The sequence below is a fragment of the Dipteris shenzhenensis genome, chromosome 12, assembly GCF_047967505.1.
Source record: "Dipteris shenzhenensis isolate YYH24624 ecotype China chromosome 12, Dip_SZ_1.0, whole genome shotgun sequence".
NCBI lineage: Eukaryota > Viridiplantae > Streptophyta > Polypodiopsida > Gleicheniales > Dipteridaceae > Dipteris > Dipteris shenzhenensis.
The window spans coordinates 11,142,980-11,160,769 of record NC_141607.1 but is presented as its reverse complement, the minus strand read 5'-3'; the positions used below and the strand labels follow the sequence as shown (position 1 = coordinate 11,160,769).

The 17,790-nt window shown below is 40.7% G+C and overlaps 1 protein-coding gene across 1 annotated transcript in view; it reads left to right on the top strand.

Moving 5' to 3' along the window:
• The first annotated feature begins 7,034 nt into the window (after positions 1–7,034).
• Positions 7,035–17,790, top strand: part of LOC147895812 (trihelix transcription factor PTL-like) — a 40,789-nt gene continuing 30,033 nt past the window's right edge. Inside the window, exon 1 of the mRNA XM_087382859.1 lies at positions 7,035–7,207. Within this exon, the coding sequence (XP_087238985.1) occupies positions 7,035–7,207 (173 nt within the window). The remainder of the gene's footprint in view (positions 7,208–17,790) is intronic.

Here is a 17,790-nt window from a genome sequence, read left to right as displayed (position 1 = left end):
CCCACTTTTCCACCCGAGATTGGTTTGATCGAGTATGATAAAATCAAAACATAAGGATGCACAATAGTGGGTCGATTATTTGAAAGACACATTGTCTTTTATACATCAGAATGCCACCTATTATCTCCAAAGAGCACAAAGCAAACAAAGGTTTTTGTACAACAAAAGACATAGACAAGTCGATTATTTACCAAGTGAATTGGTAATGGTACACTATCCAATGAAGAAAAAAGGGTTAGCCGAAAAATTTCTTGCAAGGTAGATTGGCCCTTACAAAGTTTTACATCTAGTGGGACGAATGACTTATGAGCTACAAAGGTGGAACACCAATAGAAACCATACCCGAACCACAACCCAAATTTCTTAGATCAAGCCTTTCCATGCACGAGAAATGCTTTTTCCCCAGGGGGAAAGACGTGATGACCACTATTCCAGATCAACCTCCACGTCCGCACTAGCCATGGTGAAAAGTAGTTAGCATGCTCCTTGAGCATTTCTGGGTCTCGCCTCTAACAGTGGATTAAGCCATGGAGGTTTAAAGTGTATACATGAATTCTAATGAAATGAAAGGCATGACTTCTTTGGTGTAAACTCGACTCTTGTCTGTTGTAGTGATTCCTATTGTGTTTTTCTAGTCGTGTGTCTTTCTACTTTCAGCATACAGTTGTTACGATATACATGTGAACCCCTTAGGGTTGGGGTTAGGATTTGCCCCTATGTCCTAGAGGTATGGTGCAATTTACACCATCCTCAACACCCCCTCTTAAATTGCATAAGGTAAGTAGAGGGTGCATGTACAAGACCTTTTGTGTTCTATTCGGTGCATATGATAGCATCCAAAACTAAAAAGAAAAGTGAAAAGAAATCAAAGTAGTATGTGCGTATGTGAGCACAGTGACTACATAGTGGAAGGATGTACAATGGGTACATTCATGCATTTCCCCCTCTTAAGTTGTGGGTCATCCTTCACCTTTGGGAATAAAGCCTAGAAGATAGGTCGAAGGGAAGAGAAAGAAAATGTGTAGAAAGAAAGTCCTCCTAGATCAAAGATTGGTCAATCAAAAGATGACTGGGTGAAGATTTGTATGTATGGCTACATGCCAAACATGTCATGAGTCACTGCGGACTATGCAGCTACTTTGAAGAAGAGCATCTGGATGTGAAGCTAGTCGGTGTAGCTGTGAAGATGTGATTTGGTAGGTTGTGACATATGAGAGTGTCACTAACCCAAAAGAACTGATAGAAATGACGAAGGTATGCTGCAATAGAACTATGATCTTTGTCGAATGATGTGGGGTCAAAGAAGACCACATAGTTGGCATGGGTAGAGTGATCTGAGGGCTCAAAATTTGGGGCCAACGGTGCAGGTATGATACACTACTCTACTAATGAAGAGGCCTATAAACTAACAAGGTACGACAACCTATCAAACCTGTATGCTCAACTGTTATCATGAGCTGAAGATGATCTGGTGTGTGCATGGCTAAACATCTATTAGCATAGGATGTAGCATCTATCATAGGCTCCTCAAGAAGAAGCTAATGGTATAAGGGCCTAGAAGCCTAAAATACAATTGAGAAGGCATAAGTTATCCCTGAGGCATATGAGGTGCTGAATGCCGATGTAGAGATTGATGTGAAGTCCTAGATCCAACCATGAATCTGCATCAAGTATGGATTGTATACAATAGCCATAAGTGCATGCTAAAACACTAAGTCTCCCTAGGTTGAGCTATGGCTGAACTTGATGATGTCTACTAGATTGGGGCAGGATTGCATTGATGCATAAATATCCTCACACTGAGGAATGATCTGCTAATCAGAGGTGGTGATCACTGGATCCAAGGGTGGTGATGTACCAATTTGAACTACTCGTAGAAACTGTGTCCAAGGATGTGATGAGACCTATATCAGAGGTGATAGCATTAGGGATCGATGCTAGAATGGAATCACATAAGGAGTGGAATGCATTGTATCTATGCATGCTACTAGAGATGTGAATGCCTCATACTGAGGACTTACTTGCTGAATAACTACATGATCATTGATGAACTCCTGCTAAGTATCTACATCATTTGGAGTGACAGTAAATGGCCATGCATGAATGTGATGTGGTTGTACATCACTAGAATCAGTCTAAGCTGATGTAGATGGGACTGCCTCGTGTTGAGGGCTTATCATCAAATGTGCCTCAGGCTAAGGGCTTACTAAGAAATTTGCATGATCAAAATGTGTGGCCTGATCCATGCTAGCAAGTGGTGCATTTGCATCCAATCACTCAAGACCAATGAGGCTCGAGCCTACATTGTAAACTGGGACACACCCTGTGGCAATGAATGGTCAAAGTAGATTCTCTTTCCACTCACGGATCTCGTCTGGTGTCATGATTGGTGTATCATCAATTGTGTGATGTGGATAACTCCATGCTAGAGGCAGTTTGGTGCTCTATCCAAGAGGCTTACCTGTGTACCAGTGAGAGCGTCTACTCATGAGAACATTGCATAAAAGCTATCGCTGAGGGGCTTATGCTAAACTGTCAAATTGTGAACCAAGTCATATGATGGAGGAACAACCGTGTGCCAAGGATCAAGCCTGTAGTAGTAAAGTGATGACAATTGAGTGTCAATCATAGCCAAGGCTGTGCAAGGCTAATGTATGTGTGCAGGAACCAATGCCAGAAAATAGTCAACAGTGTGTGACTTTACATGGGTGGCATATGGGTGCAATAAGAATGCTAGACTTGAATCTGATTAAGGGATAACTCTTCCAAGCGTCACCAATCATGATGAACTAGTGAATGCCAAGATAACTAAACTAGTGTCAGACGTGTGAATGTGTACACCGATGATAGAACCGAATGGGATTTACACCACTGGGAACTAATCGAGTAATGTGGCAATGGCTTACTTAGCTTGGTGGAGTTAGATCTCCTCTATGGCGATACTAGTCTATAGCTAAACTACACATCAAAACATTAAATGTAGCAAAATGAGTTTTAGTTTGTTCATTTTATGTGTTGAATGCACTACAATGGAGCAAGAGGTGGTTTCGATGATGAGGATTGAATGCTTCTTACTTGTGGATAAGTCAAATGGTAGATTTGAGGGGCACAGAGCATAGGTCATGATCTGGTAATCATTTTTGCTTTTTCGATCACCTTCAAATTCCACTTGGATCAAAAGATACCGCTTTCAGAAGGATAACCAATTTTTAATCCCAAGAGGGTGGTCAAAAAAATGATGTGGCATGTAGGGTAATTTGGCACTAGAGGTCATATGCCAATTACAATTGTGCCTATGAGGAGACACATGTGCTTAGATGGCACTACCGACTGGGCAAATGATGACATGGCAAGTGGGTGAGGTGGTAGGTGACTAGGCACTAGAGTGATGAGGTGGTAGCCACGGGGACCAATAATGATGTGGCACTTGCCAACATGGATGATGATGTGGCATGAGCCCACTATGCTGATGTGTTAAGAATGACATGTTAATGACATGGCATCCAAACTTGTCGACTGACGCGGCAGAGTCCGAGAGTGACGACATAGATACATAGAATTGATGATGTGGCAATCCGTGAGATAGCTGACATGGACAGAGACTGCCACCGTGGTAGTGCTAACATGTCACATCTATGTGATGGTAGATAAGGCCGATCATCTAGAAGGATCTGTTAATGTGGCAGATATGGTGGCCATGTGGCAAGCTATGGACCAAGTAACCTTGTGCCACGTGTTAACTCTAGGGCTCATCCCTGGGTGATGATAAGGTAGTTGTGCTGAGAGGATGACTTCACCGAAATCTTCTAAGATCTTGTTAGAATATAAGAAGATTTTATTTTCATGGAATAGTTTCATCAAGAGTCTACTCTGTTGGTGTCGTTGATGGCATCATTGTAGTCTAGGTGTCGAGAGCCATTTGGAGCAGTGGAGGCTCTAGTGGTTCCACTACTAATGTAACCGTTCATGAGGAGTCCAGTGTTTGGACCTCCCATATGCAGATTTGGCTATGGTGAGGCTCGAAGGATTTGGTGAAGATTGGCGGGTCATGGGATATGGAAGGCAAGTCGATGGAGCTGCGGCTAGAGCTTGCCGACCACATGCAGCACTACAGAGCTCATTGAGCTTGTCGTGAGTGGCATTGAGAGGAGCTTGTCGTGGTTGAAATGCTTTGTGGAGCCATCATTGTTGCAGGCGTTGGCTTCTCGTATGGGTCATTTAGAGAGTGCTATTGTTGCTATAGCTAGAGATGGCCGAGGATGCCATGTTGGAGAAGTAGCTTAATGGCATTGATGATCATTGAAGCTTTGGAGGGACAACCATGTTGTTGTGTTGCACCATGTTGGAGGGGCCGCTCTGCTTGTCTCGCATCTGTCAAGATGTCGGAGAGGCATAGAGCTTGATCCGTTTGCTTGCAGTTGAGTTGCCCACTAAGCTGTAGCTCATAGCTGGCAGCAGCTATTGGAGCTCGCAGGCTGGTGGAGGTGAAGTTGAAGTTGCATGGCTCAGAGTTGGGGTTGGCCTTGTGTTTGAGTCGAACATCACGCATTGTAGAGCCACTCTTGCTTTATGTTATAGACTTGCTGCTAAGTCTGGTTGTAGGCTACCTGCTTTGTTGTGCCGAAAGTTGAAGCAGTAATCTAATGAAGAGTGTAGAAATAGAAGGAACCTTCAATCTTTCTCCTTCTCACAAACCTTACTCAACCCTCAAAATATTTCTTTTGACTTCTCATAACACAATGTGAAACTGAAATGCCCATAAATCACTATCCATAGCTCTAAATGAGGAGCTTTCTGAAGCAAAATGAAGAGCGGGAAGAGCTCTAAATGGGGAGTTGAAGATTCCTCATGAAGAAAGGCTTGTCACCTTGATGGAACAAGGTCTTTGAGTCTCTCATTCTCTCTCTCTCTCTCTCTCTCTCTCTCTCTCTCTCTCTCTCTCTCTCTCTCTCTCTCTCTCTCTCTCTCATGGAAAACACTCTCTCACAAGAAATGAACCTTGCAAACCTTTTGCGTGGAGATGGAAAATGCCTCATGGAAGGAGGGATTAGTACCTTGATGAGATGCAAGGGCTTGGGAGCACCTAGTGCTCTGATACCATGATGAAGTGGGAAGTGAGAGAGGGAGATAGAGAGAGAGGAGTGCACATGATATAGCTACCTGTACACTATATGGTATTGAACATGAATATGAATATACATGTGGACCCCTTAGGTTTGGGGTTAGGGATGGGGTTTGCCCCTATGCCTTAGAGGTATGTGCAATTTACACCATCCTCAACAATAAATCCAGCCCAAAGCTTCTCTCCTAGAGAACTTACCAGAGGAGGTTTCGCTCAAGGCCCTCTTATTGGGGGGCTCTACAAGATTTTAAAGGACTTTTCACCCCTCCTTTCATGGGTATATTTCTCATCCAATCTCCTTTGAAAACTTGTCACTGGATGAATTTAGATCACACTATGAGATGGTCATCACATCACACAATTATTTTAGAGCACCATGGTATCCATCATGCAAGCAACATGGTTGTAATTACATGCAAGATCGGGGACTATGGTTGTCCGTATTTTAAGAGTTGCCAAATGATGTCAAATGAAGTCATTGGGATTTTTAGATCTGCCAAAATTACAAGCCTAATGGTTGTAATTGTCCACATTTTTAGATATATAAATAAGCATCGTGGCTAGGATAGACATCCCACAAATATGGTGGTCAATTTTAGAGCTGCCAAAAGAAATCATCCCACAAATTCAAACCAACAAGGTGGCCCAACTAAACTCCGAGCCACCAACCTAGTATGGTCCTCATTGAACCATGATGGTCTAGATGGTCCTCACTCCAACATCATTTTAGATGATGCTCACCACACCAGCATTTTAAGCTAATTGAGTCACGTATGTAATTGTCCATGTTCCGACCAGCTAAATGCCAGAAATGAACCAACAGAGTGGTTAATTTTCTCGAGCAATTGGTAGAACAAGGTACCACTAAATTAGAGATGTAGCATCATTATTAGGGGCTTGTCCCATCCATGTCCCCCACAAGATACACCCTTATTTTAAAACCGGATTAAGCCACGCATGTCATGTCGGTGGGCATCATGCAAAGCCATTGGTTGTAATTGTCAAATTAAGCCATGCATGCAAGCCCAATGCCAAATTAAGCCAAGTGAACTTTTAGGTGCCACTCTAGATCACCATGCTAGAAACTAACCAATAGGATGGCTGATGCAATTAGAGTTGCCAAATCAAGCCAATTGAATGCTAGAACCATGGGGCTGGGGTAGAATTAGAGATGCACCATCATTTTTCCCTTCCACTTTGGCCATCTTAGATCTCCTTGTAGGCCTTGTGTCATCTCCTACTTACTCCTTGCAATCCTCTCACCTCTCAAACCTTCTTATACTTGCAACTTTTGAGCCTCTCCCTACAAGCCTTACAAGAAGTCCTCTTCTACTTCTTCCTTACACTCCGTACTCCTTGTAATCCTTGTTTTATAAACTCCTTGCATCTTTTGTCCTCATATCATGGAAGTCTTAAAGGTACACTCTCAAGTCCAATACCATCTAGCTAGCTCCTTCCATGACATCCAATTAGTCCACTTCTCCAAGTAGTCTTAGAATCACGGCATCCAAAGTGTCCAATGCTCCCTCCCTTAATACCTTTACGAAATCTATGAGAGAAGTGAATGTGAAGGAGGGATACATTGTCTGTGGGACTACTATAGTCTACATCGATCAATAAGATGATGAGAACATGCTCACAGTCCCTATAGCAGTTTGCAGGCCAGTTTCTCAGAGCATCCATGGAAGAATTAGGACATCTTTAGGGAATTACCCCATGCATAGGGAGTGGTGTCAAAGTGTTGAGCTTGCCAAACTGCATGAATGTAAAGTCATTTATTCAAAGGTGATCTCTAGAACCATGCTAACAAAGCTAAAGAATAATTTTGAGCACAAATATCCACTATGATCTGAGGCCACCATGGTTGGATTGCACCTAGTGGGCACCCAAGTTTTTGCAAGTGATGTTCCAAATGGATGAGAAGATGAAGAACGTAGAGAATAAAGCTGATGAACCAAAATGGACTCCATTACTTGAGCAACATCTTAAAGAGGATCTTGAAGACAAGTTAGAGACGGCACAATTCAAGGCATTTGGAGCACACATAAGGGAATTGCAAGCATTGTTACAAACCAGGCAAGGGAGGTAAAAAACTATCTAGGAAGGAAAGGTAGAGAAGATAAGAAGCATAGGAGCACATCAGGTGCTTGAATAGATGATTAAAGGCCACTAAAATAGAGGTAGAGAATGCAAAGAGTGCTCAGTGCATTGAAGTCCATGGTAGCAACTCGTGATTTAGAAGACAAAGCTTTTCAAACAACTTTGCAAGATGCAAACTCATTGAACATTGAAAAAGATGGCATGATAGAGCACCTCTACTGTGCTTATTATTTCAACCAGCAAGTTGCTTGATTATCAAAGAATATATTCACTCTCTCTCTCTCTCTCTAAAATTTTGTATGATGCAAAGGAAAATGAATCAACACAATGATCTGGGAGGAAAGAATATAGTAGCAAAATTCATTAGAAGTTTGACTACTACGGATGTGTGTTGTGTCAAGCATGTGTGTGATGCGTACGTCATACTTCTTGCATCCTCTCCACACTCTATAGACATCCTTATAGTTTGGAGAAACTCTCATGTTATTGTGCCAAAAAAAATGTAAATGCTGAGATGACTTCCTCACTTAGGCCACTTGTCCTTTTCTTGCATTGATTTGATGTGCACTGGCTTCTCACATTGGGCTACATCACTTCCACTAAATTAAAAATCCCTGAAACCATGTTAGTCCTCTAATGAATGACATCTCTGATGCTTTGTACCCAAGCCTTGGCTTAGAGTGCGAACGTAATTCATGATTGGGGTTTTGATTTAATGATTATCAAGCTAGGAGATGCTGAGATACAAATCCCTACAAATCCAACTAGTATACAGAGTAGTTGTCATCCAACAAACCTAAAAGTTCCAGACCAGTTTCCCCAAGGCATTGAAAATTGAATAATGGAGATGAATTTGTTACTAGTAAGTGAGATTGATGTGTTCCAAGTCACAACCAAACTCAAGAAAAAGCTCAAATCTAAGAAGCTAGCCGAGCAACAACATTATTACCCAAGTAATTTTGCAAAGGATGTGGTTTGTGAATGGGAACTAGCTGAGAATCTAGTTGCTATTACTCAACTTGTCTTAAAATATCAAATCCAAGAACCAACACAAGAACTCAAGTTGAAAACAACACTGGCCGAGCAATAACACTATCATCTAAGTAATTTCACAGAGGATGTGATTGTGAATGGGAAGTAGCTAAGAATCCAGTTACTATTACTCAGCTTGGTTCAAAACATCTACTCCTAGAACCAACACAAGAACTTGACTTGGGAAGTGAGGAAGATCCTTGGGATAGTGATCGTTAGTACACAATTTGAAAGGTGAATAGCTCCAAGCACTTAAGGATTTATTTGTGCAATACAAGGATATGTTTGCATGAAGTTATACAGATATGCATGGAGTGCCACCGAAGATCTATCAGTACATAATACCTATGATTCCATATGTTAAAACCCATTTGGCAACAACAATATTGTATGAATTCAAATTATGCCAAGAATGCATAATTGTTTGCCATTGAATTCTCTAGCACAATAATTAATGTAGTATCTATCTCAAGGCACCTTTCCTGAGTAGATTCCCTAAGACAAGTAGAGGAAATGAGCATGAAAAGCTTGGAAATATAGTATAATTTGAGGCCAATTATATGAGCAAGGAGCAGACAGTGTGTTATGCAAATGGGTGTTGCCACACAAATGAGCAATTGTCCTCACCAAGGCACATACTAGACCTTTTCTTGGTCACTTTATTGGTGCTTAACAGCTTAAAAAGTTTTACAAGATGGATTATGGTGGGAAACCTTGCTTAAGGGTGCCCATACTTAGTGTGCTAGGTGTATAGTGTGCCTCAAATGATTCCGTACAATTATATGCCTCTTCAACCAAGTCTACCATGGGAAGCTTTTCAAAGATGGGGATTAGATTTCATGGGTCCTTTCAAAACCACACAATATTCTCATAAAAAATATGTTCTAGTGGCTATAGATTATGCAACCAAGTGGGTGAAGCCAAGGTTCTACATGATAACTCATCTCGCAGTACATCCAAGTTCTTGTTTGAAAATATTATATGTCGTTATCGCTATTCAATTAATTCGTTATAGTGATCAAGGAACCCATTGCATGAATGAAGTTTTTGAGTCCCTTACCAAGGTAATGCACTAGGTACAACTTACCATCCTTGGTGTAATGGCCAAATCAAGTCTGCCAATAAGACAATCAATGTGATTATCATTAAAACAATAAATCCCATTGGTGTACTTGGGATGTCAAGCTACTTGTTGCAGTGTTATGGGCCTTTCAGGCACGTAGCATACAAGGTAACCACTAATCCCACTCCTTTTTTTCATGGCTTTTAGATTGGAAGTAGTGGTGCCATTGGAGTTTCTTGTACCAAGCTTTAGGATTTCTACCAAGCATCACCTTGTTGAGCTTGAGGCCATTAAGAAACAGTTACATCAGCTTGCTAAGCTAGACGAGCTATGACTTCAAGCAACACGGTCTTAACAAGTGATTTAACATCGAAGGAAATCTTGGCATGATAGGCACACTACTGTACCTAGGCATTTGAAGAAAGGAATGCATGTCTTGTTATATAATGCCAAGCTTGGTCCTCTCAAAACCAATTTCAAGCTTCGATGGAATGGACCATACAAGCTTATCAAAGTGTTTGATAATGGGATAGTTAAATTGGTTGACCTACATGGATAGGTTATCTCCGAGCTCCTTAATGGTAGCCAAGTAAAGCCATACCAAGCTCATAGTTATTTGGTGACTGCAACTCGGCTCTCATGCAACAACATCAAACTATTCAATGTGACATGACTTAATTATGGTGCTAGTCTCAACACGACCCAATGCAACATGCAATCTAAAGAGAACAATTTGGATGCGTGGGCCTCTACACACACTTCGCATGGTTTTTCTCTCACATCCCCTTCTATATCATCCTGCTCTCCAACTTCCTCCTTTTCTTTTGTGAACTTCTTCCTTTTGGCTATGGCATCCCCCCTCTCTTCTAAGTCCTAACAATAGGAGTCAACACCCTAGCCTTCGGTCAATGTTAAATCCACCATAGACACTCTGCCTACTTCCATTCTAGTGGCCTTTTGACATGCCCGCCCTTGTTTTCAGCATCCTTTCCCCATCAACATCTCCATGGAACCTCTAAATTCATCGTTGCACATCATATCTTACATTTGTAGGATTGCCTTGTGTTGTAGTGCTATAGCTAAGGATATTATGAAGACGTATCTGTCAAAGGACAATAGCATCGTCTTTGATGAACACACTATCATGTTAACACAAGAGCTCTATCAAGTAGTCTTCATGCTTCCACAAGACCACAATAGCACCCTGTGCAACAACGCTGTGATGAATTTTTTCCATGATGGAAGCTACTACTTCTCTTCCCACGACTATATGATCAACAAATCTATTGATCCCTAGGTCTATCCATTTTTTAATTTTTCTTGTCAGAGTTCATTGTGCTAAAAAAGAGTGCAAGCAACATTCCCCACAACCATGTGCAATTAGCGGTCTTGCTGGGGTACTCCACCAGCCACTTGGCTCTCAGCCTTCACCAAGGCATTTGACCACCAGCATTGACAAGTGTTTAAATTGCAAGTACATAGGAATTTTGGACCCCATTTACGCATGATTAAGTATTGCATGGCTCCTAGTCAAGTTCCTTGGCTTGCGCCTACTAGTCACTGGATCACTCAAAATCCTATCCTGATTGCTACCTTCCCTATTCTTGCCAGTGCCTGGGCCTCAATATCTGCATCTACTTCCACCTCCGTTACTACCATGTCGACTATGACTGCTCTTTCTACAAGTGTCTCTGCTATAGTTTCCATTGCAACGTCTATCCAAGTTTCCACCTCTATGCTTTCCCCTAATACTGGTGCTCCTACTATTGCTCCTACTGCTACGAGAAATCCTCTTCCACCTCTAGCAGTTTTGAGTGTGCCGCTTCAGCCTCACCCGAGAGGACCCATTCCCTTCTTCAACATTGAAACAGTAATCTACCAAGAGCCACAAGTGCACCTAACGGGATGACTACCACTCCCATTTTTATGGAGCCCATTGTCCATGCAACAACCTCTAAGCTGGGTCCATCCACTACCACAAGTGCACCCAACGGGATGACTGCCACCCCCATTTTTATGGAGCCCATTGTCCATGTAACAACCTCCACCCACCACTATTCACCTAGACTCAACGGGCCAAACAACTACCCCCTCCCCACTACCAATGTCATGCCTACTATCTCATGCCTGTACCAAATGGTTAGATTTTGGGTGCCTCCTCTTTGTGTGATTAGGATACACATACATGGCCAGCATTATCTTAATGGTTCTATTAAAACCTCTCTATAAGCCCATTATAGTCTAGATGGTATGGACTTGTAAATTGTTGCTTGACATTCATATGATCCATCACTATGCATGTCACTTCAGACTTGAAATTGCTGCCTTGGTCAAATAGAATCTATTCCAGACATCCATGAGGCAAAATGAGATTTTGAATCAGTAATTTTGCTACTTCAAAGGCTGCTATTGTTTTCAACGGCTTAGAAATTATCCAGCAGGTCAGGTAATCTATCAAAATGATATTGTATCTATTTCTTAAAGAGGATTCTAGAAATGGCCCCATGATATCATAGGCCACTAGCTCGAAAGGGCAGTTTACATAAATAGATTGCATGTCTCAATTTATGGAACAATGGTAGTTTGGCAAATTGATTTGTTGAATGATCTGCACTATGCTTGGATCTTGTTGTTGTGATTGCTTAATGTCTTCCAAAGATGGCAAAATGGGATCTAAAAAAGGAACCAGGAGGGGTGTCTAAGTCGCTACTAGAAGAGGTTGACCATGTTGTGCTACCACACATTGCACTTGACAAAGCATCTGCCACCTCATTGAACTTGCCAGGCCTATAAGAAATTGAGAAATCAGTCTTGGAGCAAAAGAACCCACCGAGTAAGTCATCCTTGAAGATGCGTACAATGTAGCAGACCTTGCAAAGTTGAATGGTCGATATGTACCTTAAAAGAGGTTCCATGAACATATGCATGCAATTTAGAAATCACCGAGACAACGGCTAAACATTCCAATTCCGTGGCTACATACCTTGTTTCTGGGGAAGACAAGGCTCGACTGAGATATATGACTGGTTTCAAATTATCATTGTCATCTTTTTGTACTAGAACTACTCCTAAACCATCCTCTGATGCGTCAATCATATGACAAATGGTTTAGCTGGATCCAAATGCTGAAGAAGAGCATCTTCCTTAAGGATTTTCTTAATCTTTTTAAATGCTTGTTGACATTGGTCTGTCCAAATAAAATTGGACTTTTTTAACAGCAGTCGGTGAAGAGGAGCGGCCAACATTGCTAACTCTACCATAAACCGAGAGCTGTATCCAGTCATGCCCATAAATGTTGTAGCATTTTCACATTTCAAGGTGCTGGCAATTTTTTTATTGCTTCTACTTTCAGTGGATCAGGGTGAAAGGGTCATTGTTTGCTTGGGTGTAGCCATTTTTGGTGAGGTTTAGGGACTTTTCTATATATGGGTATATTGCATGACCCATAACTTATGCATTGCTCAATGGAATTCGTCAAACTTTGTCTTCAAGTTGTAGTACACATTCCAAATCGAACATGAGAGCAAAAAATTATGGAATAAGGATTTGGAATGAGACCGTTAAAGCATTATAAGTGCTATGTTGCATGTGAAACATGCATCTTGAAGACTATAGGATATAGCAATTTATTCAAAAACATCAAAATTTTGTTCTATACATACAAGGAACCAAGTAATCATTCTAAAGTACACGACGTAAGCTTCTTTTAACCCAAGGAAATAGCTAAATGAGATCATTATGCATGGGTTAATGGGCCTCCAATGTTGTGCTAAAGTGATGCATACCCATTTGAGGGCACGCTCCATAACTTTCTTTTGATTTGTTGAAAACCAAAATGGATTGAAGAATTGGAATCCAAACTATTGGGACTAATGCATAGTGGTCTTAAAACATTGATAGTTGTTGGTATTGGTATCTAGATTCACCCGAAAATGGAAGAAGTTGGAAAAGTGCAATTTGTGCATGTGCAAAGATATTTTAATAAATCCAACACTATTTACAATTTTGAATTGTTTCTTTTTCCATGCACTTGCTTGCTATATGGATTATAAGCATGCCAAAGGTCATTGCATTTAATAATACACAGCATCAAACCCGATAGTGTACCCTTTGGCCTATTTGTGTTTTGAAGCATTTTAGGCCAAATTGCACTTGTTTAGGATATCCAATTCTACTGACGTGTATCATCACAGGGGGAAAAATCGACGGCTAAAATTTTGCTATTCTTGCAAATTTCAGATTTTCACACTCTCGCCCATCAAATCTTGGAAGAATTAAGTACCTGCAACCTGTCCTTGCCCCGCAAATGCCCTGCAACTTGTACGCACCTTGACATGACCTTGCACATGCCATTGTCTTCTTTCAGGTAAGTTGTCTTCTATTTTTTGCTTGCCTCACCAGTTAGCTTCTCTGGGTGTATTTTGGACTGATCATGGCCATGGCATCAATGGCAGCATGCAGCTTGCCATGGCTTGCAAGAGAAGCAGACAGAGGCTGCAAGACAAGAAAGTTGAAAAGCCAAGTCAAGGCACAAGTAACAGAGTGCGGGTCGATGAAAGCGCTGACACGATATCGAATCGGCAACGAAAGACACTTTTGCAACATCTATGAAGGGAGAAACAACAAGAACAAAGAAGACAACTTGTAGAGTAGCAGCAATGAGAAGCGGTTGTAGATGCATGTATTCGATCATTACCATCAGAGCGAAGAACATGAGATGTGGTGTCACGATTGGTGGGAGCATTCAAGGCAGCAACATCAAGCCATTCAGGTAATTACCAGTCTCGAGTCTTCATAAGCTTTAGCTTGCACCCTAAAGTTCATAGAGTAACAACCCTACCAACACCTCAAGAGATGCACGCCCAAGAGGCAACGCTCTCTAACTTGAGAAATGGCCTATAAAAAGACTTAGATCAACTAGCTGCAAAGAGGGCGACATTAGCTATGTTGGTCTCCCCTGAAACAAAGGAGAAATGGCTTGGGCGCATGATGTCAAAGATGTTGTCAATCAGAAGAACCAACGTGGCTCCAGTGGTTGAACGTAGAGCAAAAGCAATGCACGATCATCCCGATCCGAGAAGTCTCTGGGCTTCAACACAATGCAAGAAAAGGAGAGACAGCCTAAGTGCAGAAGTCATTGCTACAGTGATGACATTTTGGCATGAAAATACGAGAGTTTCTCCAAATAGAAAGGACATCTATAAGAAGCGAACGGGATGAAAGGTGTTTAAGGAGCACATCATACACATGCTAGATACAACTCAAGTCATTGGTGCCTAAATTAGACCGTGGTTGTTTGTGATTGAGCTTTGGGATAGTTTACTTGTTTCTTTTCTTAAACTAGGCTTGGATTAAATGTGATTTTCCTAAACCAGCCCGATGGTTGGAACATCATGCAATGGTAGGCTGGTTTAGCTCAATCACTAGTGATGTGATTGTCCTAAACCAATGTGGTTGAACACACATTAGTTGTTGTCCATCTCGGTGGCATGGTTGAGCAGAAATCATACATCAACATATTTCACAATATATTGTTATTTTACTAAACCAACCCGGTGGTTGGAACATCATGCAACCGTGGCTACTTTAGCTCAATCACTACTTATGTGATTGTCTTGAACTAGCATGGTTGAACAGACATTAGTTATTGACCAGCCTGGTGGTTGAAATTATTGTGTTTCTTAGTACTTAAATTCATTAGATTTAATTTGCTGCTATTCGGGTCATATACCACTATTAAATTGTGGAATTTAGAAATGAAAAGCAATATATTATTATTTTACTAAACTAGCTTCATGCATCGTGGCTACTTCAGCTCAATCACTAGTTATGTGATTGTTGTCTTGAACCAGCATGGTTGAATAGACATTAGTTATTGACCAACTCGGTGGTTGAAATTATTGTGTTCCTTAGTACTTAAATTCGTTAAATTTAATTTCCTACTATTTGGGTCATACACCACTGTTAAATTATGGAATTCATAAATGAAAAGCAATATATTGTTATTTTCTAATGGTGAAATTCAAAAATGAAAAGAAATATACTTGTTATTGTCTAATATGTGAAGTTAAGACCGTCAGGCTAAACCATCCCAGTGGTTGAAATTGTGACAGTGTCTTAAACCATCCCAGTGGTTGAAATTGTGACTGTCCTAAATGTGTCCTAAACGAGCCCAGTGATTGAGATTGTGACTTTTCTAAACTAGTGCGGTGGTTGAAAATTATTTTGCTTAATTATATACTTTAATTAGAATGTGTTTTGTATTCTTTTAGTAGTAGCAAAAAGGGGGCTCATTGTTCTATTGTTCCCGCATGTTGGGTCAATAGACGGAGTTGTATCTCAAGTTTGTGGATCGAAATCTGAACATTTCAATTGGGTAGAGGAGCTTTGAGCATTGTAAGCTTTGGTACATCAGGAAACTCAAAGACAGGAATGTTTGTTGTTGCAAAACTCACATAGACTTTGACCTGTGGCAAGCTATGAATGACTTGAGATCTGATCATGTTGGAGCATTGCTCCATCAAGATCGATGCCCATGCCTCCCCAATGAATGCGCAGGCTGTAGGCCACCTGGATCCTCATCATTTGTTGCAAGGGAGGGCAGGTTTTGTAGCCTGAGGCCTCTGTGGGAGCTAGTAGTTTTTCCAAAGGGAGACCGTGAGTGGCATAGGGTTGAATGCATTCGTGGCACATGCAAGCATTGCAGTTTGAAGCTGAAGAAGAAGACATTCAATGTTTATCCAAATGAAATGAGGGAAGACAACCACATTGCTCTAAAATGGAGGAGATTTGAAAATGTCAATGTTGAAGGATTCGATAAAAAGAGATGGCTACTATCATATAAGAGCACCCAGGCAAGGGAGCTTGTAGGTCACATGGTTCAATCCATTCCAAAATATGTGCTTCACAATTTCACGGCCAGCTGGCAGGATAAGCATTCATGACCTGCCTTGCCAATTTTCCCCGTGACACTATTGTATCTGTCGTAGATTTTGCAAAACATTATTTTTTTCAACAGTGCTCACTAGTACAACAAGCAGATAAAAATTCTTGTGCATATCACGTATAGTCATTTGCTTGATTCTTCCACACCTAATGCCAATCTTCTTGATGACTCATAGGAGTCTAGATCAGTGCAACGCACTTACCATTTCTACATTTCAGATGATAGGGAACGTGACACCCTATTTGTGCAGCATGCTTTTCTACTGCATTGGGAATGGCTGAAAAAGGAAAATTCCCGTGCAGAAAATACAAAACATTTTGCATAAAGAGGATTCATAGAAGTAAATGAGACTTAGATATGGCACTTCATTTGGTAGAGGGTGTATCAAAGTAATACCAAACATAGATAAATTCTATGTAAATGATTTGCAATATTGACTTGCCCATGTTCCATTATTGGATAGCTTTGAAATCCATTACATAAATGTGGTGTTCCAAAACTTAAATTTGCAAATGGGCTGCACTAAATGTGTGCATAAAGACACACTCCAGCAAAGTATAGCTTGGAAATCTACAAAGAAATGTGATGTTAATAAACATCTTCTTTTTAAGTCACTCCCATGACAGCTTTCTCTTTGCCAAATATATGCAAAATCATTTACACATAATCAGGATCAATATTAATGAAATTTTCAACTATTAATGTACAATAATGTGTCCATGCATCTACCGTTTGTACAACAATGTATCCATGAATGTCACTTCTAAAATATGTTTGTTACCTTTGAGACCAAGGTGATGACTTTGGGACATGCAAATATAACACTTGTTTCTTTCTTTACAATGATTGAGCTATTTGTATACCTGGCCACATTAGCATATAACACATCTCCTACAATACATTTCACAGGTGACCAGAGGCCCCCCAAAGGCTCAAGCAATGGATCTTCAATCATGTCATAGCTTTTCATCCTTGGAAAAAACCTAATAGAAGCTCTCCCCTATCATAATTGTACTTTGGACTATTGTATACCACCAAGTGTTGTTTCCTCTCAATGCTCGTATGTACAAAAAGACCACAGCCTACACTAAGTAATGTTAATTTCTTTACTTTGTACTGAATATCATTAATTCCAAACACCTAATCAATGGGTGCGACCTATTCATATTTCCACAAACCATTAGATGTAGTATCAAAACTCCTAATAAGGCATCCCTTTAAGTTTTCAAGATTGATTTGCAACACTTATGTGTATAAGCAAGGATTACTTAGTATGTAAAAGCTCCAAGGCTAAGTGGATTTGCCTTCTTTTTTATCCATATTTTGCACAAACCATTAGATGTAGTGTCAAAATCCTAATACGACATCTCTTTAACTTTTCAAGATTTATTTGCAACACTTATGTATACAAGCAAGGATTACTTAGTATGTAAAAGCTCCAAGGCTGAGTGGATTTTCCTTCGTTTTCGTACATATTTTGCACCTTCCTTTTGTCCATGGTTCATTGCAAGTACTCCTTTGTAGTAT